The sequence below is a fragment of the Dreissena polymorpha genome, chromosome 3, assembly GCF_020536995.1.
Source record: "Dreissena polymorpha isolate Duluth1 chromosome 3, UMN_Dpol_1.0, whole genome shotgun sequence".
NCBI classification, from domain to species: domain Eukaryota; kingdom Metazoa; phylum Mollusca; class Bivalvia; order Myida; family Dreissenidae; genus Dreissena; species Dreissena polymorpha.
Window position 1 is genome coordinate 124,009,954 of NC_068357.1, and position 22,791 is coordinate 124,032,744.

The following is a 22,791-nucleotide window of genomic DNA, read 5'->3' on the forward strand; positions in this document are numbered from 1 at the left end:
AGCTCATAACTTCTTTGTCCCTTGAGATATAACCTTCATATTTGGTATCCCTGTGTATATGGACAAGGCCTTTCCATACGCACAAATTTTTTTACCCCTGTGACCTTGACCTTGAACTTAGGGTTCGCGTTTAGGTTTCGAAATCTGCGTTTAGGTTTCGAAAAATGCTCATAACTTCTATGTCCCTTGAGATATAACCTTCATATTTGGTATGCATGTGTTTATGGACAAGGCCTTTCCATAAGCACAAATTTTTTTTACCCCTGTGACCTTGACCTTGAACTTAGGGTCCACGTTTAGGTTTCGAAATCTGCGTTTAGGTTTCTAATGCTCATAACTTCTATGTCCCTTGAAATATAACCTTCATATTTGGTATGCATGTGTATATGGACAAGGCCTTTCCATACGCACACAAATGTTTACCCCTGTGACCTTGACCTTGAACTTAGGGTCCGCGTTTAGGTTTCGAAATCTGCGTTTAGGTTTCGAAAAATGCTCATAACTTCTATGTCCCTTGAGATATAACCTTCATATTTGATATGCATGTGTATATGGACAAGGTCTTTCCATAAGCACACAATTTTTTACCCCTTTGACCTTGACCTTGAACTTAGGGTCCGCGTTTAGGTTTCGAAATCTGCGTTTAGGTTTTGAAAAAAGCTCATAACTTTTATCAAGCGTTTATAGGGGGCATTAGTCATCCTATGGTAACAGCTCTTGTTTGTTAATATTGCTATGTATACATTTGGGGTGAGTATTTTGCAAAGACGTCATATGTATATCTTAAAAAAGTAAGCCTTTAGTAACATGTGCGTGGAATTGACGAAAGGTAGATAATGTTCTGGAGTAAACAGAGAGGTAGTTGCAAAACGTGTGAATCGAATAGCAGGATTTTGCTTCAACTTAAATCTGTGCATATGCAATCTATTTGCTATTTCTTCGTGAATTCAGGTATCTCACACCAGCAGGGACGCAGGGTTTTGCACCTCATTATGATGATATTGAGGCATTCATTCTACAGTTGGAGGGGAAAAAAACACTGGCGACTGTATAACCCAAGGTGGGTAATGGCCCTAAGTGTCAGATGCATAACTCAAGGCAGGGTTTTTTATCTGATTTTGGGGAAAGGACCTGGCCTATTTTGAGGGAAAAAAAACAACATGAAATGCCGGATTTGGGGGGGGGGAAATCACGCGAAACGCTGGATTTTGGGAATATAGGAAAGTACGTCTGAAATAATCAATTTAACAAATTTTACTGCTTTTAAAATAAATTCAAGGCAACAGATTATTTAATTATGCAATGTGTTCTATTTTCTACACTGGATCAGGTTAATTTATGTATTTAAAGTAAAAGAACAAACAAAAAACAACGAGAGGTAAGGGCCGTTTTGCGGCGGGTCACAAAGAAGGAAAAAAAACACCTGCAAGGTGGGTAATGGCCCTAAGTGTCAGATGTATAAGCCAAGGTGGATAAAGGCTCTTAAGTGTCACATGTATAACCCAAGGTGGGTAATGGCCCTAAGTGTCAGATGTATAACCCAAGGTGGGTAATTGCCCTATGTGTCAGATGTAAAACCCAAGGTGGGTAATGGCCCTATGTGTCAGATGTAAAACCCAAGGTGGGTAATGGTCCTTAGTGTCAGATGTATAACCCAAGGTGGGTAATGCCCTAAGTGTCAGATGTATAACCCAAGGTGGGTAATGGCCCTAAGTGTCAGATGTATAACCCAAGGTGGGTAATGGCCCTATGTGTCAGATGTAAAACCCAAGGTGGGTAATGGTCCTTAGTGTCAGATGTATAATCCAAGGTGGGTAATGGCCCTAAGTGTCAGATATATTACCCAAGGTGGGTAATGGCCCTATGTGTCAGATGTGTAACCCAAGGTGGGTAATGGCCCTAAGTGTTAGATGTATAACCCAAGGTGGGTAATGGCCCTAAGTGTCAGATGTATAGCCCAAGGTGGGTAATGGCCCTAAGTGTCAGATGTATAACCCAAGGTGGGTAATGGTCCTAAATGGTAGATGTATAACCCAAGGTGGGTAATGGTCCTAAATGTCAGATGCATAACCCAAGGTGGGATATGGCCCTAAGTGCCAGATGTATAACCCAAGGTGGGTAATGCCCTAAGTGTCAGATGTATAACCCTAGGTGGGTAATGGCCCTAAGTGTCAGATGTATAACCCAAGGTGGGTAATGGTCCTAAGTGTTAGATGTATTACCCAAGGTGGGTCATGGCCCTAAGTGTAAGATATATTACCCAAGGTGGGTAATGCCCTAAGTGTCAGATGTATTACCCAAGGTGGGTAATGCCCTAAGTGTCAGATGTATAACCCAAGGTGGGTAATGGCCCTTAGTGTCAGATGTATAACCCAAGGTGGGTAATGGCCCTATGTGTCAGATGTATTACCCAAGGTGGGTAATGGCCCTAAGTGTCAGATGTATAACCCAAGGTGGTTAGATAGACATAGATACCAATATTGGCTTTTGTATTTGCGTCATGTTCGATTTGTTTTGAAATTAGTTTTAGATCTATTATACTTACGATTTATGTTAATTCTAAGTTTGATGTATACAAGTTTAAGAGTATGGAAAACTATATGTAGCAATTCAAGAAGAATGTTGTTTTTTTTTATAGAAAATGGATTTTAAATAGCATAAATGTGGTAATAAACAACTATGACAAGTCAGTATCTTCTATTTTCAGGTCAAAAGAAGAAACACTTCCAAGATTTTCAAGTGGTAAATTTTTTGGTTCATGCATAAACTAAACTAAACACAAACAAAGAATTCATCTTTCACATTTCTATGTCTTGTGCATATTTGCTTTCATATAAGCCACATTCTGGGAAAACTGGTCTTAATGCAACTTAAAATATTTACCTTAAAAACTGCACACTGGCATCCAGTGGAAAAGCAGCTGCCATTTTGAGCAACAAAAAAAAAAACACAAAAGATTTGAGGCTACAGACCAGTTATAATGCCAGTTATGAAATGACTTACGATTAGGTTTGAGAAGAATAGTTTATACACTTAAAGTGACATTGGATATCAATCTTGCATGTAAACTTTTTGAAGGCTGAAAACAGCAGCCATTTTTGTTTTGTTTTTAAACAAGAATTTATATTTGAAAAAACAACTTACTTTCGCTATTGGACTATGTAACATTTGGCATGCTGATTAGATTTTAATCAAGTGATATTTTGTGTTGTTACACTGCTTGTTCATGGAGTTGTAAGGACAATTTCAAGGGGCTGAAGTATATTTCCTTTGAAATTATAACACATTTATTTGATAGAACCAGGCAAGGTCAGATTTAGTTGATTTAATGTGTTTTGGGTAGTAGTTCCATTATTTTTAACGTTCAATTATTTTGTTTTCAATAAAAGAAAAAACAACAAATTATGTTGGATAAATTAAATAATTGTCAGTGCTGAAAACAGTAATCATATCTTGTTCATCAGGTAACTTCACAGACGCGGATATTGGACCCCCAGTCTTGGATGTGACCCTTGAGGCCGGGGACCTTCTCTACTTCCCTCGTGGTATCATACACCAGGTACTGAGAATGAGGAGGTATCATACACCAGGTACTGAGAATGAGGAGGTATCATACACCAGTTACTGAGAATGAGGAGGTATCATACACCAGTTACTGAGAATGAGGAGGTATCATACTCCAGGTACTGAGAATGAGGAGGTATCATACACCATGTACTGAGAATGAGGAGGTATCATACACCAGGTACTGAGAATGAGGAGGTATCATACACCAGTTACTGAGAATGAGGAGGTATCATACACCAGGTACTGAGAATGAGGAGGAATCATACACCAGGTACTGAGAATGAGGAGGTATCATACACCAGGTACTGAGAATGAGGAGGTATCATACACCAGTTACTGAGAATGAGGAGGTATCATACACCAGTTACTGAGAATGAGGAGGTATCATACACCAGGTACTGAGAATGAGGAGGTATCATACACCAGGTACTGAGAATGAGGAGGTATCATACACCAGGTACTGAGAATGAGGAGGTATCATACACCAGGTACTGAGAATGAGGAGGTATCATACACCAGGTACTGAGAATGAGGAGGTATCATACACCAGGTACTGAGAATGAGGAGGTATCATACACCAGTTACTGAGAATGAGGAGGTATCATACACCAGTTACTGAGAATGAGGAGGTATCATACACCAGGTACTGAGAATGAGGAGGTATCATACACCAGGTACTGAGAATGAGGAGGTATCATACACCAGTTACTGAGAATGAGGAGGTATCATACACCAGGTACTGAGAATGAGGAGGTATCATACACCAGGTACTGAGAATGAGGAGGTATCATACACCAGGTACTGAGAATGAGGAGGTATCATACACCAGTTACTGAGAATGAGGAGGTATCATACACCAGGTACTGAGAATGAGGAGGTATCATACACCAGTTACTGAGAATGAGGAGGTATCATACACCAGGTACTGAGAATGAGGAGGTATCATACACCAGTTACTGAGAATGAGGAGGTATCATACACCAGTTACTGAGAATGAGGAGGTATCATACACCAGGTACTGAGAATGAGGAGGTATCATACTCCAGGTACTGAGAATGAGGAGGTATCATACACCAGGCAAATAGCATGAACAGGGTTACATGTAGCCTCGTTTTTGGACTGGGCTTATTACATGTGCATAAAGTGTCAGATTAGTCTGTGCAGTCTTCATAGACCAATCAGGTTTGACTCTTTCTGCCTTAATCACTTATTTTATTATAAAAAGTCTCTTAAAGAAAATCCAATTTAGAAAGAAAGGGTCGTCCCTGATTAGTCTGTGCTCTGCACAGGCTTATCAGGTACAAACTTTACGCAAATGAATCAAGTTCAGTTTACCCAGAGAAAAACTCAGAGTATAATGCCTTACTAAGATGACCCTGATCTCACAATGAAGGAGAAAAAAACAGAATTGTCAAAATTGAATAATGATATGTTAATGTGAGATTTCTCAGTCGTATACCACTACAAGGAGTGGATATTCTGAAGTCACTGTTTTGTTTGGTTGATCAGACAGTTTGTCTGTTTATTGTAGAATGTTGTCAGACAGTTTGCCTGTTTATTATGCTCCCCAAATATTTATTTTGGGGGGAGCATATAGTCGCCGCTTTGTCTGTCCGTGCGTGTGTGTGTGCGTCTGTCTTTCCGTCCGTGCACAATTTTTTCCGGGCTATTTCTCAGCAACTAATGACCTAAATTCAATGAAACTTTATGGGAAGATTCACTACCAAGAGGAGATGTGCATATTATCAGCCGGTTCTGGTCAGATGACTTTTCACAGAGTTATGGCCCTTTGAAATTTTCCATTAACTGTACACATAGTGCAATTCTTGTCCAGGCTATTTCTCCCCAACTCCTGACTGGAATTCAATGAAGCTTTATGGGAAGCTTAACTACCTTGAGGAGATGCGCATGTTATTTGTGGGTTTTGGTTAGATGATTTATATAGAGAGTTATGGCCCTTTGAAATTTTTAAGTTGCTAAACCATCATCATATTATTTTGTCCAAAGTTATGCCCCTCAAGACGTTTCCTTTTATCTGAATATATAGTGCAATATTGTGACAAAAAAACCTTTGGGGAGCATCACCCGTCTCCAACGGTTTCTTGTTGTAGAATGTTGTCAGACAGTTAGCCTGTTTATTGTAGATTGTTGTCAGACAGTTTGTCTGTTTATTGTAGAATGTTGTCAGATAGTTTGCCTGTTTATTGTAGAATGTTGTAAGACAGTTAGTCTGTTGATTGTAGCAAGGTTGTCAGACAGTTTGCTTGTTTTTTGTAGAATGTTGTAAGACAGTTTGTCTGTTTATTGTAGAATGTTGTCAGACAGTTTGTCTGTTTATTGTAGAATGTTGTCAGACAGTTGGCCTGTTTATTGTAGAATGTTGTAAGACAGTTAGTCTGTTTATTGTAGAATGTTGTCAGACAGTTTGCCTGTTTATGTAGAATGTTGTCAGACAGTTTGCCTGTTTATTGTAGAATGTTGTCAGACAGTTTGTCTGTTTATTGTAGAATGTTGTCAGACAGCTTGCCTGTTTATTGTAGAATGTTGTAAGACAGTTAGTCTGTTTATTGTAGAATGTTGTCAGACAGTTTGCCTGTTTATTGTAGAATGTTGTCAGACAGTTTGCCTGTTTATTGAAGAATGTTGTCAGATCAGACAGTTTGTCTGTTTAGTATAGAATGTTGTAAGGTTATGAAGCACTCTACTTCTACATAGCTCAAGCAATTCAATTGAAACTTTAAATATGCCATGAAGTGACAATGTGTGAGATTCTATTCATGCTTCAGGATCCTTAGGTGCTGTAATATCATTACATGTATCATTTGTGGGACATTATTTTACGTTGATTTGGTGCTTTGACCTATCAACAAGTTTGACATAAACACATAGGAGGAAAATAACCATCACAAATTCTTCTCTATTTTTCTAGAATGAAATCCACGAATTCACCAAACATTTCTTTTTTTTCTAACAATGCAATGTTATGTCGACAAATATAAATAATTTTACAGAATGAGTCATTAAACTTTGGGCATGACATTAGCATTCAATAAAGTTTGTGAAGCAAACTACCCGTACTTCCAGGTTTCTAAAGTGCATGATATGAAACTTGAAATACATTGTGCCATAAATTGTTTATCTTCAAGGCATTTTTCACCCCTAGTTATCAAGGTATACTTGAATTTTGTGCAACATTATGCCAAAGACATTGTTTGTTGAACCCAATCATTAACAATTATTTCATCTGATGTTTTGCGCAGGCTAACTCACTGGAGGATGCCCATTCACTTCACATCACTGTGTCCTGCTACCAGCGCAACACCTGGGGCGATCTCTTACACAAGGTATGTCATTGGATAGGGGTGTTGGGATCTGCTACACAAAGTGTGTCATTGAATAGGGGTGGGGGATCTGGTACACAAGGTATATGATTGGATAGGTGTGGTAGATGGTGGGTGCTTCATGTCAGTGGTCAGCATACTGCATGTAGTAACAATTTTAGGGGATTCAGGTGATGGGCAAGGTATCTGCTACTCAAAGTATGTCCGATGAGCAGGGTGGAGTACAGAAATTGTTTCAAAATATTCCTTAAAAAACAAATTTATGACTATTCTAGGAATGAAATTCGGAAGAAACATATTAATTAACATATACTTGTAGTTTTATCTCACTATAATCAGCAATTAACATTTTGTCAATAGTCACAAAGCCATCATATCTTATCTGAGCCTGGTATGGAACCCAAAGAGAAACTGTCGGACATAATCATACACGGATTTTTATCTTCATTTGGGGACATGGCATAGTTTTCCATTTAGGGGGATAATATATGGACAAAATGCGTAAAGGTATTAAATTGTCCAAGTTGTCCGATTTCCTGTACGAAACAGGCTAACCAGGGACAACACTACACACAAGCATTAAACCCCTTTTTCACACAGCGCTGCCCATTTGTGTATGATTACAGCTGGTACCGAGAGCCCTGGACATAGCTATAGAGGAGGATGTGATGTTCCGCCAGGGGCTGCCTGTAGACTATCTCAACTATATGGGGTTGGCCAACTCTGACGTGGTACGTACATATTAGTCTTGCTCTGTGAAAAGGGGGTTAATGCATGTGGGTAAAGTGTCGTCCCCTATTAGCCTGTGCAGTCTGCAAGCGCTAATCAAGGACGACACTTTTTGCTTTTAGGATATTTTTTGTTGTCTCAATAAACCTTAAGTTGCAATGTACTCGTGTCAAAATGTTTGTTTCAAATAATCATCATGAACAAAGTTGATTTCAGGATCTTATTGTCTGTATTCTCATTTCTGGACCTGGAGTAACAAACCCTGTACATGCAATGTCTGTGATGTGTGTTTACAGGACAGCCAGCAGCGTACGGTGTTCCTGGAGAGGACCATGGCGCTGATGCGGCGCCTCATGGAGCAGTACCTGCCAACAGACGCAGCCTGTGACCAGCTGGGCAAGCAGTTCATGCATGACAGTCTGCCCCCCTTCCTGACTGAAGGTACAACAGTCTGCCCCCCTTCCTGACTGAAGGTATGACAGTCTGCTCCCCTTCCTGACTGATGGTATGACAGTCTGCCCTCCTTCCTTTCTAAAGGTATGATAGTCTGCTCCCCTTCCTTATTGAAGTTATTACAGTCTGCCTCCCTTCCTGACTGAAGGTATGACAGTCCGCCCCCCTTCCTGACTGAAGGTTTCCTGAATGAAGGTACAACACGTCTGCCCCCTTTCTGACTGAAGGTACAACAGTCTTCCCCCTTCTTTACTGAAGGTACAACAGTCTGCCCCTTTTCCGGACTGAAGGTGATCGCTTTGTTCTCGCAGTGGACCTCAGTACTTGTGCAGGGTACCTCTTTATTGCAAAGTTCTCAATATCATAATTATTCCCCCCTTCGAAGAATAAGGGGTATATTGTTTTGCACATGTCTGTCCGTCCACCAGATGGTTTCCTGATGATAACTCAAGAACGCATAGGCCTAGAATCTTGACACTTCATAGGTATATTAATCATGACTGTCAGATGACGCCTATTGATTTTCAGGTCACTAGGTCAAAGGTCAAGGTCACAATGACTCCAAATAGAAAAATGGTTTCTGGATAACTCAAGAATGCTTAGGCCTAGGATCATGAAACAGGTACATTGATCATGACTGGCAGATGGCCCCTATTGATTTTCAGGTCACTAGGTCAAAAGTCAAGGTCACAGTGACTCAAAATAGTAAAATAGTTTCCGGATGATAACTCAAGAATGCTTACGACTAGGATCATGAAACTTCATATGACCCCTATCGATTTTCAGGTCACTAGGTCAAAGGTCAAGGTCACAGTGACTCGAAACAGTAAATTGTTTCCGGATGATAACTCAAGAATGCTTACGCCTAGGATCATGAAACTTCATAGGAACATTGATCATGACTGGCAGATGGCCCCTATTGATTTTCAGGTCACTAGGTCAAAGGTCAAGGTCACAGTGACTCGAAATAGTAAACTGGTTTCAGGATGATAACTCAAGAATGCTTACACCTAGGATCATGAAACTTCATAGGTACATTGATCATGACTGGCAGATAACACTTATTAATTTTCAGGTCACTAGGTCAAAGGTCAAGGTCACAGTGACAAAAAACTTATTCACACAATGGCTGCCACTACAACTGACAGACCATATGGGAGGGGGCATGCACGTTTTACAAACAGCCCTTGTTGCAATGTTAACTCCAATGTGGGGAATTTTGTCAGAATCGATTCACTTTGGTAGGAGAGGGCTCATGGTTATTCTTTTCAAAAGTTCTAGGTCAGAGCTAGTAAAAGTAACAACAAAAAAGTCGTTGTGGTGCAGTGGATGTGTTATCTGACTTTGATCCCCACTGTGGGGATTTTCTTAAGTCTCCCTCAAAAACACCAAGTACTGGTTCTACCCAAGAAATGGACTTGAGAGTGTTTAAATAAGGCATTTGATTCAATCAGGCTAAAAAAGGTTTAAACTAAACAGTTTAATTAAAATTAACTTGCATAAATATGTGCACTATGTAATGGGAAAACAGCTTACAAAGGACAATTGTGAGTTGGTTAACTGATTGTCATATTACTACAAAATGTAAACAATTAAAATAAACAGTGATAGTGATAATGATTAAATGTTTGTAATTTTGCTAAGCACTAAACCCAGGTCGCTGCTTTGACACAAACAGTGTAAATTCCTTCCCATGTTAGGTTGAAGGATTAATTACTATTTATCCAATTAGCAAAGGGCACCATGCACTTGTTCTAAAATAACAAGCAAAACTTGTGTTTTCTTAGTGTAAAATACCTCAGGTTTTTTTCCCCACTTTTTGGGAAGATAGCCCATGGCTTTGGAATTGGGAATTTTATCGGCATTTTCATGAAATTGGGAAAATAAATTCATTTGCCTTTTTATATCAAACGAAAAGTCCACTGATTATAGGGAAATACTTAATTTGATATAACTCTTTATAATCATTCAAATTAAAAGAACAAAATCATGTAATACTTTGTTAAATGTAATTGAACTAAAATTGAAATAAAATACGCATAGGACACTTCTTTCTAAAAAAAAAAAAATTTTTTAATTGGATTTTTTTTGCCACATTAAGGGGAAAAAAGTATACTTTTTGGGATGGGGAAAATAGCCGAATTTTGGCAATAAAATAGGGCTCCAAAAAAACCTGTTCTTGAACTCCTAAACATTGTATGCTTAATGCATTTGCGCGTTAAGTGTTATCCCAGATTAACACTTTCCTCCTAGACTTAAATGTTGTTTGTCCTTTAATCCATACAAGGGGAAATTTCGTCCCTAATAAAGCTGTGCACAATGCACAGGCTTATCTGTTACACCACTACACACATGCAATAAACCCCATTTTCCCACACTCAAATATAATTGACAGATGGGGTCGCATCTTTGGTCTAGAACTCTGAAAACATAAACCAACTGAAGAACTTTATATATAATTGACAGATGCAGTCGCATCTTTGGTCTAGAACTCTGAAAACATAAACCAACTGAAGAACTTTATATATAATTGACAGATGCAGATGGATCTTTGGTCTAGAACTCTGAAAACATAAACCAACTGAAGAACTTTATGGTTCTCTGCAGGTGAGAAGTCCTGTAGCATTCACGGTCACGGTGAGCGCTGGGACCCAGCCGGTAATGTGGTGCGGGATCACACAGAGATGGAACCAGACACAATGGTGAAGCTGATCAGAAAGGGGTGCCTGCGCCTGATCACTGAGGACGACGTAGTCCGGGTCTACCACAACATCGAGAATGCTCGCGTATACCATGGGAGAGAACCCCAATATATTGAGATATCAGCAGAGGTGGGTTAGATCCTGTTTATAGTGTTGATTTGATGTACAAAAACAAAGAAACGCGGATCACATCTGCTAGCTCTGTTCATAGTGTACTGGACTATTAATCAGAAATGTAGGTTAACTCATGGCTGTAGTGATTACCGGTATTGACTGCTGTGAGATAACTGACCGCTGTGAAATTGCTTACTGCTGTGGAATTTCTGATCCGGTCAAAGCAAACAAACAAAAAAGTTTGCCTTTATTTACTTACTTCTAAACTTTACTCTTTATTTTGTAATTTACATGTTCCTTAAAAATATGTGCATAGTAAAATCTGTTTTGTTTTTTTATAGTTTTGCTTAATATGTTTTTTCGATCTTCCTATGAATGTTTAAGAAAAATCAATCTTTATTTGTTATATAGATTTTTTTAAATTTAGAATCTGTAATATGCATATGTAGAATATGTAATATGCAAATAGTTCATTAAGCAAGTATCATATGCATTCAGTTATTACTCTAGCTGTGTTTAACACAGACTTAAATATCAAAATGGATTTGATTTGGGTCTACAAAAGAAACTTGTTTTGAAAATAAAAAAAAGAAAGATTATTTTATGTCACACCCTTATATAATTAAAAAGAAACGTTACTTAACATACAATGGTTTGATTCATTTTTTTAAAGTGTTTCATTATCCCCACACACTCACACACAGTTTTTATTTTTTATCATGCAATAAAATTTAATAGATAATAAAGTATCCCCTGAAACAATTCTCAGATATTGGTAAGCGCTGTATTACCCTTGCAGCTGGCCCCTGCAGTAGAGTTGTTGCTGCACAGCTACCCGGAGTATGTTGCTGTGGACTCGTTGCCAGCGGAGACCGTGGAAGAGAGGCTGGAGATAGCGACGATCCTGTATGATAAGGGCCTCCTTGTCACCGGGGAACCCCTACAAAACGTGCATGTGGACGATACATCGTCTGACGAGGGGGAAGAGGAGGGGGACTCTTGATTAGGGGCTTGGGTTGCAGTGGGATCATTGGATGCTAACTGGGATTGCAGTGAGATCAATGGACCTTTACTGGGATTGCAGTGGGATCATTGGACCTTTACTGGGATTGCAGTGGGATCATTGGACCTTTACTGGGATTGCAGTGAGATCATTGGACTTTCACTGATATTTAAGTGAGATCATTGGACTGTCACTGGGATTTCAGTGGGATCAATGGGTGCTTACTGGAATTGCAGTGGTATCATTGGACTTTTACTGGATTTCAGTGGGATCATTGGATTTCAGTAGGGTTATTCTGATTTTCCTGGGAGTAATCCTATTCAGTGGGATATTTGGGCTTTCACTGGGATTTAGGTTGATTTCTTTGGTATCAAGATATCATGTGCTGAGGGTCTGGGATTGCAAGGGATACTTTGGTGGCAGATAACACTTGCTGTGGAAATGTGTCATTACGCAAATGTTCCCCATGAAATATCAACAGTTTGTGCCCGGTACTAAGAGGTCATTCTTCCGGAACATTGTGTTATAGACTTGTATCCATAAAGATCAGCCGGGCCCGTTAGCTTGGTGGGTATAGCCCTTGACTGAATATCGGATATTGGGAGTCAACAGTTCCTTTGCCAGCCCAACTATGCGACTTGTGTTGGACATCTATATGGCTATTAATTCCAAAATAGAGGGAAAAATATTCTGATAAATTTTCCCAGTAAAAGTGTGCAAAGGTTTACTTTCTGCCATAATATGGCTGAAATATTGTTAAAAATGGCTAAACAAATCAACATACAACTATTCTCTGTTTTGAACACCAAACTAAATTAGCTGGAACTTCATAAGAAAAACTGCTCATATACATGGTGTGTTTGCTGTTAATTTTGTCCGAAATGTTTAAACTGTAGAAAATAATAGACCTTTGACCATATAGCCTGTAGGAAATATTGATTAACACCTGAACAATTTCACTGGAATATTTCCTTTTCTATATTATTATGTATGACTTAAATTGAGATTTTCTTTACTTTAGTTCTTTAGTACCAATGTATACATGCTGATAGTCCTTTGTTTGTTAAGTATCATTATCCTCAAGGATTGTTTAGCCTTGGAAAAAAGCACTGTTTTCTGGAAAAAATGTCTTGTTCTTTATCTTAAAATTTTACTGTTTACATGTTTTGATTGTGTATGTCATGTGTCATTATAAAATGTTAGTGGTAGTAAATAAATAAAAAATTAATAAAAGATGCATCTTTGTTGTCAACACGCCTTGATATGGAATTATGTAATTAATTTGCTGGTTATAGATTTTCAAAGTGGCTATGGAAATTCCAATTAAATTTATTGTATTATTTGCCTTAGATTTCTCTGTCTTTACGATTGTCAATGCTTTAGTCTGCGCTCTGGAAAAATCTTGTCAAAAATCCTGTTCAAATGGAAAGTGTCCCTGATTAGCCTGCGGGGACTGCACTGGCTAATAATGGACAACACTTGCGCATATGCATTAAGCCCTGTTTTCCCAGAGAGCAGCACACATTTTTATGTCACCAGAATATTTAGTGCTTATGGGTTATAATTCATATTTATATATTGTATATATTGTATGGACTGAATATCTATTTTACATATGCTTTTGTAATTCTTGTTTTTTTAAGAACATATGAGTCTCTTTTCTGTGGACAATACTGTTTTGTTAAACTAGTAAATGTATGTAAGAGTTAATGTTTTATCTTCCAACTTTTGTTAGTGTTCACGCTTACCTCTGACTACAGGTCAAGTGCTCACACTTTCCTGCATCTATTTGAGTCACGTTCTGAGAAAACTGGGCATAATGCTTGTGCGTAAAGTGTAGTCTCAGATTAGCCTGTGCAGTCCGCACAGGCTAATCTGGGACGACACTTTCCGCTTATTGGACCCCCAGTCTTGGATGTGACCCTTGAGGCCGGGGACCTTCTCTACTTCCCTCGTGGTATCATACACCAGGTACTGAGAATGAGGAGGTATCATACACCAGGTACTGAGAATGAGGAGGTATCATACACCAGTTACTGAGAATGAGGAGGTATCATACACCAGTTACTTAGAATGAGGAGGTATCATACTCCAGGTACTGAGAATGAGGAGGTATCATACACCAGGTACTGAGAATGAGGAGGTATCATACACCAGGTACTGAGAATGAGGAGGTATCATACACCAGTTACTGAGAATGAGGAGGTATCATACACCAGGTACTGAGAATGAGGAGGAATCATACACCAGGTACTGAGAATGAGGAGGTATCATACACCAGGTACTGAGAATGAGGAGGTATCATACACCAGTTACTGAGAATGAGGAGGTATCATACACCAGTTACTGAGAATGAGGAGGTATCATACACCAGGTACTGAGAATGAGGAGGTATCATACACCAGGTACTGAGAATGAGGAGGTATCATACACCAGGTACTGAGAATGAGGAGGTATCATACACCAGGTACTGAGAATGAGGAGGTATCATACACCAGGTACTGAGAATGAGGAGGTATCATACACCAGGTACTGAGAATGAGGAGGTATCATACACCAGTTACTGAGAATGAGGAGGTATCATACACCAGTTACTGAGAATGAGGAGGTATCATACACCAGGTACTGAGAATGAGGAGGTATCATACACCAGGTACTGAGAATGAGGATGTATCATACACCAGTTACTGAGAATGAGGAGGTATCATACACCAGGTACTGAGAATGAGGAGGTATCATACACCAGGTACTGAGAATGAGGAGGTATCATACACCAGGTACTGAGAATGAGGAGGTATCATACACCAGTTACTGAGAATGAGGAGGTATCATACACCAGGTACTGAGAATGAGGAGGTATCATACACCAGTTACTGAGAATGAGGAGGTATCATACACCAGGTACTGAGAATGAGGAGGTATCATACACCAGTTACTGAGAATGAGGAGGTATCATACACCAGTTACTGAGAATGAGGAGGTATCATACACCAGGTACTGAGAATGAGGAGGTATCATACTCCAGGTACTGAGAATGAGGAGGTATCATACACCAGGCAAATAGCATGAACAGGGTTACATGTAGCCTCGTTTTTGGACTGGGCTTATTACATGTGCATAAAGTGTCAGATTAGTCTGTGCAGTCTTCATAGACCAATCAGGTTTGACTCTTTCTGCCTTAATCACTTATTTTATTATAAAAAGTCTCTTAAAGAAAATCCAATTTAGAAAGAAAGGGTCGTCCCTGATTAGTCTGTGCTCTGCACAGGCTTATCAGGTACAAACTTTACGCAAATGAATCAAGTGCAATATTGTGACAAAAAAACCTTTGGGGAGCATCACCCCTCTCCAACGGTTTCTTGTTGTAGAATGTTGTCAGACAGTTAGCCTGTTTATTGTAGATTGTTGTCAGACAGTTTGTCTGTTTATTGTAGAATGTTGTCAGACAGTTTGCCTGTTTATTGTAGAATGTTGTAAGACAGTTAGTCTGTTGATTGTAGCAAGGTTGTCAGACAGTTTGCTTGTTTTTTGTAGAATGTTGTAAGACAGTTTGTCTGTTTATTGTAGAATGTTGTCAGACAGTTTGTCTGTTTATTGTAGAATGTTGTCAGACAGTTAGTCTGTTTATTGTAGAATGTTGTAAGACAGTTAGTCTGTTTATTGTAGAATGTTGTCAGACAGTTTGCCTGTTTATGTAGAATGTATTCAGACAGTTTGCCTGTTTATTGTAGAATGTTGTCAGACAGTTTGTCTGTTTATTGTAGAATGTTGTCAGACAGCTTGCCTGTTTATTGTAGAATGTTGTAAGACAGTTAGTCTGTTTATTGTAGAATGTTGTAAGACAGTTAGTCTGTTTATTGTAGAATGTTGTCAGACAGTTTGCCTGTTTATTGTAGAATGTTGTCAGACAGTTTGCCTGTTTATTGAAGAATGTTGTCAGATCAGACAGTTTGTCTGTTTAGTATAGAATGTTGTAAGGTTATGAAGCACTCTACTTCTACATTGCTCAAGCAATTCAATTGAAACTTTAAATATGCCATGAAGTGACAATGTGTGAGATTCTATTCATGCTTCAGGATCCTTAGGTGCTGTAATATCATTACATGTATCATTTGTGGGACATTATTTTACGTTGATTTGGTGCTTTGACCTATCAACAAGTTTGACATAAACACATAGGAGGAAAATAACCATCACAAATTCTTCTCTATTTTTCTAGAATGAGATCCACGAATTCACAAAACATCTTTTTTTTCTAACAATGCAATGTTATGTCGACAAATATAAATAATTTTACAGAATGAGTCATTAAACTTTGGGCATTACATTAGCATTCAATAAAGTTTGTGAAGCAAACTACACGTACTTCCAGGTTTCTAAAGTGCATGATATGAAACTTGAAATACATTGTGCCATAAATTGTTTATCTACAAGGCATTTTTCACCCCTAGTTATCAAGGTATACTTGAATTTTGTGCAACATTATGCCAAAGACATTGTTTGTTGAACCCAATCATTAACAATTATTTCATCTGATGTTTTGCGCAGGCTAACTCACTGGAGGATGCCCATTCACTTCACATCACTGTGTCCTGCTACCAGCGCAACACCTGGGGCGATCTCTTACACAAGGTATGTCATTGGATAGGTGTGTTGGGATCTGCTACACAAAGTGTGTCATTGAATAGGGGTGGGGGATCTGGTACACAAGGTATATGATTGGATAGGTGTGGTAGATGGTGGGTGCTTCATGTCAGTGGTCAGCATACTGCATGTAGTAACAATTTTAGGGGATTCAGGTGATGGGCAAGGTATCTGCTACTCAAAGTATGTCCGATGAGCAGGGTGGAGTACAGAAATTGTTTCAAAATATTCCTTAAAAAACAAATTTATGACTATTCTAGGAATGAAATTCGGAAGAAACATATTAATTAACATATACTTGTAGTTTTATCTCACTATAATCAGCAATTAACATTTTGTCAATAGTCACAAAGCCATCATGGCTTATCTGAGCCTGGTATGGAACCCAAAGAGAAACTGTCAGACATAATCATACACGGATTTTTATCTTCATTTGGGGACATGGCATAGTTTTCCATTTAGGGGGATAATATATGGACAAAATGTGTAAAGGTATTAAATTGTCCAAGTTGTCCGATTTCCTGTACGAAACAGGCTAACCAGGGACAACACTACACACAAGCATTAAACCCCTTTTTCACACAGCGCTGCCCATTTGTGTATGATTACAGCTGGTACCGAGAGCCCTGGACATAGCTATAGAGGAGGATGTGATGTTCCGCCAGGGGCTGCCTGTAGACTATCTCAACTATATGGGGTTGGCCAACTCTGACGTGGTACGTACATATTAGTCTTGCTCTGTGAAAAGGGGGTTAATGCATGTGGGTAAAGTGTCGTCCCCTATTAGCCTGTGCAGTCTGCAAGCGCTAATCAAGGACGACACTTTTTGCTTTTAGGATATTTTTTGTTGTCTCAATAAACCTTAAGTTGCAATGTACTCATGTCAAAATGTTTGTTTCAAATAATCATCATGAACAAAGTTGATTTCAGGATCTTATTGTCTGTATTCTCATTTCTGGACCTGGAGTAACAGACCCTGTACATGCAATGTCTGTGATGTGTGTTTACAGGACAGCCAGCAGCGTACGGTGTTCCTGGGGAGGACCATGGCGCTGATGCGGCGCCTCATGGAGCAGTACCTGCCAACAGACGCTGCCTGTGACCAGCTGGGCAAGCAGTTCATGCATGACAGTCTGCCCCCCTTCCTGACTGAAGGTACAACAGTCTGCCCCCCTTCCTGACTGAAGGTATGACAGTCTGCTCCCCTTCCTGACTGAAGGTATGACAGTCTGCTCCCCTTCCTGACTGATGGTATGACAGTCTGCTCCCCTTCCTGACTGAAGGTACAACAGTCTGCCCCCCTTCCTGACTGAAGGTATGACAGTCTGCTCCCCTTCCTGACTGATGGTATGACAGTCTGCCCTCCTTCCTTTCTGAAGGTATGACAGTCTGCTCCCCTTTCTTATTGAAGTTATTACAGTCTGCCTCCCTTCCTGACTGAAGGTATGACAGTCCGCCCCCTTCCTGACTGAAGGTTTCCTGAATGAAGGTACAACACGTCTGCCCCCTTTCTGACTGAAGGTACAACAGTCTTCCCCCTTTTTTACTGAAGGTACAACAGTCTGCCCCTTTTCCGGACTGAAGGTGATCGCTTTGTTCTTGCAGTGGACCTCAGTACTTGTGCAGGGTACCTCTTAATTGCAAAGTTCTCAATATCATAATTATGCCCCCCTTCGAAGAATAAGGGGTATATTGTTTTGCACATGTCTGTCCGTCCACCAGATGGTTTCCTGATGATAACTCAAGAACGCATAGGCCTAGGATCTTGACACTTCATAGGTATATTAATCATGACTGTCAGATGACCCCTATTGATTTTCAGGTCACTAGGTCAAAGGTCAAGGTCACAATGACTCCAAATAGAAAAATGGTTGCTGGATAACTCAAGAATGCTTAGGCCTAGGATCATGAAACAGGTACATTGATCATGACTGGCAGATGGCCCCTATTGATTTTCAGGTCACTAGGTCAAAAGTCAAGGTCACAGTGACTCAAAATAGTAAAATAGTTTCCGGATGATAACTCAAGAATGCTTACGACTAGGATCATGAAACTTCATATGACCCCTATCGATTTTCAGGTCACTAGGTCAAAGGTCAAGGTCACAGTGACTCGAAACAGTAAATTGTTTCCGGATGATAACTCAAGAATGCTCACGCCTAGGATCATGAAACTTCATAGGAACATTGATCATGACTGGCAGATGGCCCCTATTGATTTTCAGGTCACTAGGTCAAAGGTCAAGGTCACAGTGACTCGAAATAGTAAACTGGTTTCAGGATGATAACTCAAGAATGCTTACACCTAGGATCATGAAACTTCATAGGTACATTGATCATGACTGGCAGATAACACTTATTAATTTTCAGGTCACTAGGTCAAAGGTCAAGGTCACAGTGACAAAAAACTTATTCACACAATGGCTGCCACTACAACTGACAGACCATATGGGGGGGGGCATGCACGTTTTACAAACAGCCCTTGTTGCAATGTTAACTCCAATGTGGGGAATTTTGTCAGAATCGATTCACTTTGGTAGGAGAGGGCTCATGGTTATTCTTTTCAAAAGTTCTAGGTCAGAGCTAGTAAAAGTAACAACAAAAAAGTCGTTGTGGTGCAGTGGATGTGTTATCTGACTTTGATCCCCACTGTGGGGATTTTCTTAAGTCTCCCTCAAAAACACCAAGTACTGGTTCTACCCAAGAAATGGACTTGAGAGTGTTTAAATAAGGCATTTGATTCAATCAGGCTAAAAAAGGTTTAAACTAAACAGTTTAATTAAAATTAACTTGCATAAATATGTGCACTATGTAATGGGAAAACAGCTTACAAAGGACAATTGTGAGTTGGTTAACTGATTGTCATATTACTACAAAATGTAAACAATTAAAATAAACAGTGATAGTGATAATGATTAAATGTTTGTAATTTTGCTAAGCACTAAACCCAGGTCGCTGCTTTGACACAAACAGTGTAAATTCCTTCCCATGTTAGGTTGAAGGATTAATTACTATTTATCCAATTAGCAAAGGGCACCATGCACTTGTTCTAAAATAACAAGCAAAACTTGTGTTTTCTTAGTGTAAAATACTTCAGGTTTTTTTTCCCACTTTTTGGGAAGATAGCCCATGGCTTTGGAATTGGGAATTTTATCTGCATTTTCATGAAATTGGGAAAATAAATTCATTTGCCTTTTTATATCAAACGAAAAGTCCACTGATTATAGGGAAATACTTAATTTGATATAACTCTTTATAATCATTCAAATTGAAAGAACAAAATCATGTAATACTTTGTTAAATGTAATTGAACTAAAATTGAAATAAAATACGCATAGGACACTTCTTTCTAAAAAAAAAATTATTTTTATTTGGAATTTTTTTGCCACATTAAGGGGAAAAAAGTATACTTTTTGGGATGGGGAAAATAGCCGAATTTTGGCAATAAAATAGGGCTCCAAAAAAACCTGTTCTTGAACTCCTAAACATTGTATGCTTAATGCATTTGCGCGTTAAGTGTTATCCCAGATTTACACTTTCCTCCTAGACTTAAATGTTGTTTGTCCTTTAATCCATACAAGGGGAAATTTCGTCCCTAATTAAGCTGTGCACAATGCACAGGCTTATCTGTGACACCACTACACACATGCAATAAACCCCATTTTCCCACAGTGATACTCAAATATAATTGACAGATGGGGTCGCATCTTTGGTCTAGAACTCTGAAAACATAAACCAACTGAAGAACTTTATATATAATTGACAGATGCAGTCGCATCTTTGGTCTAGAACTCTGAAAACATAAACCAACTGAAGAACTTTATATATAATTGACAGATGCAGTTGCATCTTTGGTCTAGAACTCTGAAAACATAAACCAACTGAAGAACTTTATGGTTCTCTGCAGGTGAGAAGTCCTGTAGCATTCACGGTCACGGTGAGCGCTGGGACCCAGCCGGTAATGCGGTGCGGGATCACACAGAGATGGAACCAGACACAATGGTGAAGCTGATCAGAAAGGGGTGCCTGCGCCTGATCACTGAGGACGACGTAGTCCGGGTCTACCACAACATTGAGAATGCTCGCGTATACCATGGGAGAGAACCCCAATATATTGAGATATCAGCAGAGGTGGGTTAGATCCTGTTTATAGTGTTGATTTGATGTACAAAAACAAAGAAACGCGGATCACATCTGCTAGCTCTGTTCATAGTGTACTGGACTATTAATCAGAAATGTAGGTTAACTCATGGCTGTAGTGATTACCGGTATTGACTGCTGTGAGATAACTGACCGCTGTGAAATTGCTTACTGCTGTGGAATTTCTGATCCGGTCAAAGCAAACAAACAAAAAAGTTTGCCTTTATTTACTTACTTCTAAACTTTACTCTTTATTTTGTAATTTACATGTTCCTTAAAAATATGTGCATAGTAAAATCTGTTTTGTTTTTTTATAGTTTTGCTTAATATGTTTTTTCGATCTTCCTATGAATGTTTAAGAAAAATCAATCTTTATTTGTTAAATAGATTTTTTTAAATTTAGAATCTGTAATATGCATATGTAGAATATGTAATATGCAAATAGTTCATTAAGCAAGTATCATATGCATTCAGTTATTACTCTAGCTGTGTTTAACACAGACTTAAAATATCAAAATGGATTTGATTTGGGTCTACAAAAGACACTTGTTTTGAAAATAAAAAAAAGAAAGATTATTTTATGTCACACCCTTATATAATTAAAAAGAAACGTTACTTAACATACAATGGTTTGATTCATTTTTTTAAAGTGTTTCATTATCCCCACACACTCACACACAGTTTTTATTTTTTATCATGCAATAAAATTTAATAGATAATAAAGTATCCCCTGAAACAATTCTCAGATATTGGTAAGCGCTGTATTACCCTTGCAGCTGGCCCCTGCAGTAGAGTTGTTGCTGCACAGCTACCCGGAGTATGTTGCTGTGGACTCGTTGCCAGCGGAGACCGTGGAAGAGAGGCTCGAGATAGCGACGATCCTGTATGATAAGGGCCTCCTTGTCACCGGGGAACCCCTACAAAACGTGCATGTGGACGATACATCGTCTGACGAGGGGGAAGAGGAGGGGGACTCTTGATTAGGGGCTTGGGTTGCAGTGGGATCATTGGATGCTAACTGGGATTGCAGTGAGATCAATGGACCTTTACTGGGATTGCAGTGGGATCATTGGACCTTTACTGGGATTGCAGTGGGATCATTGGACCTTTACTGGGATTGCAGTGAGATCATTGGACTTTCACTGATATTTTAGTGAGATCATTGGACTGTCACTGGGATTTCAGTGGGATCAATGGGTGCTTACTGGAATTGCAGTGGTATCATTGGACTTTTACTGGATTTCAGTGGGATCATTGGATTTCAGTAGGGTTATTCTGATTTTCCTGGGAGTAATCCTATTCAGTGGGATATTTGGGCTTTCACTGGGATTTAGGTGGATTTCTTTGGTATCAAGATATCATGTGCTGAGGGTCTGGGATTGCAAGGGATACTTTGGTGGCAGATAACACTTGCTGTGGAAATGTGTCATTACGCAAATGTTCCCCATGAAATATCAACAGTTTGTGCCCAGTACGAGGTCATTCTTCCGGAACATTGTGTTATAGACTTGTATCCATAAAGATCAGCCGGGCCCGTTAGCTTGGTGGGTATAGCCCTTGACTGAATATCGGATATTGGGAGTCAACAGTTCCTTTGCCAGCCCAGCTATGCGACTTGTGTTGGACATGGGTCATGTTAAACATCTATATGGCTATTAATTCCAAAATAGAGGGAAAAATATTGTGATAAATTTTCCCAGTAAAAGTGTGCAAAGGTTTACTTTCTGCCATAATATGGCTGAAATATTGTTAAAAATGGCCAAACAAATCAACATACAACTATTCTCTGTTTTGAACACCAAACTAAATTAGCTGGAACTTCATAAGGAAAACTGCTCATATACATGGTGTGTTTGCTGTTAATTTTGTCCGAAATGTTTAAACTGTAGAAAATAATAGACCTTTGACCATATGGCCTGTAGGAAATATTGATTAACACCTGAACAATTTCACTGGAATTTTTCCTTTTCTATATTATTATGTATGACTTAAATTGAGATTTTCTTTACTTTAGTTCTTTAGTACCAATGTATACATGCTGATAGTCCTTTGTTTGTTAAGTATCATTATCCTCAAGGATTGTTTAGCCTTGGAAAAAA

The 22,791-nt window shown here is 39.0% G+C and overlaps 2 protein-coding genes across 2 annotated transcripts in view; both read left to right on the forward strand.

Moving 5' to 3' along the window:
- The window catches only part of LOC127871297 (ribosomal oxygenase 1-like), a 44,248-nt gene extending 31,106 nt beyond the window's left edge, over window positions 1–13,142 (forward strand). Inside the window, 9 exon segments of the mRNA XM_052414064.1 lie at window positions 952–1,027; window positions 1,029–1,060; window positions 2,708–2,742; window positions 3,465–3,559; window positions 6,828–6,911; window positions 7,535–7,639; window positions 7,934–8,078; window positions 10,698–10,921; window positions 11,706–13,142. Of these exon segments, the coding sequence (XP_052270024.1) occupies window positions 952–1,027; window positions 1,029–1,060; window positions 2,708–2,742; window positions 3,465–3,559; window positions 6,828–6,911; window positions 7,535–7,639; window positions 7,934–8,078; window positions 10,698–10,921; window positions 11,706–11,909 (1,000 nt within the window). The 3' untranslated portion in view covers window positions 11,910–13,142.
- A 663-nt stretch (window positions 13,143–13,805) lies between these two features.
- Window positions 13,806–22,161, forward strand: LOC127872564 (ribosomal oxygenase 1-like; the record flags this gene model as incomplete). Its single annotated transcript, XM_052415890.1, has 6 exons — window positions 13,806–13,880; window positions 16,458–16,541; window positions 17,165–17,269; window positions 17,564–17,708; window positions 20,460–20,683; window positions 21,469–22,161. Coding segments are annotated over 6 exons (837 nt in total), but the record flags the coding sequence as incomplete, so codon positions are not given.
- Window positions 22,162–22,791: the final 630 nt, after the last annotated feature.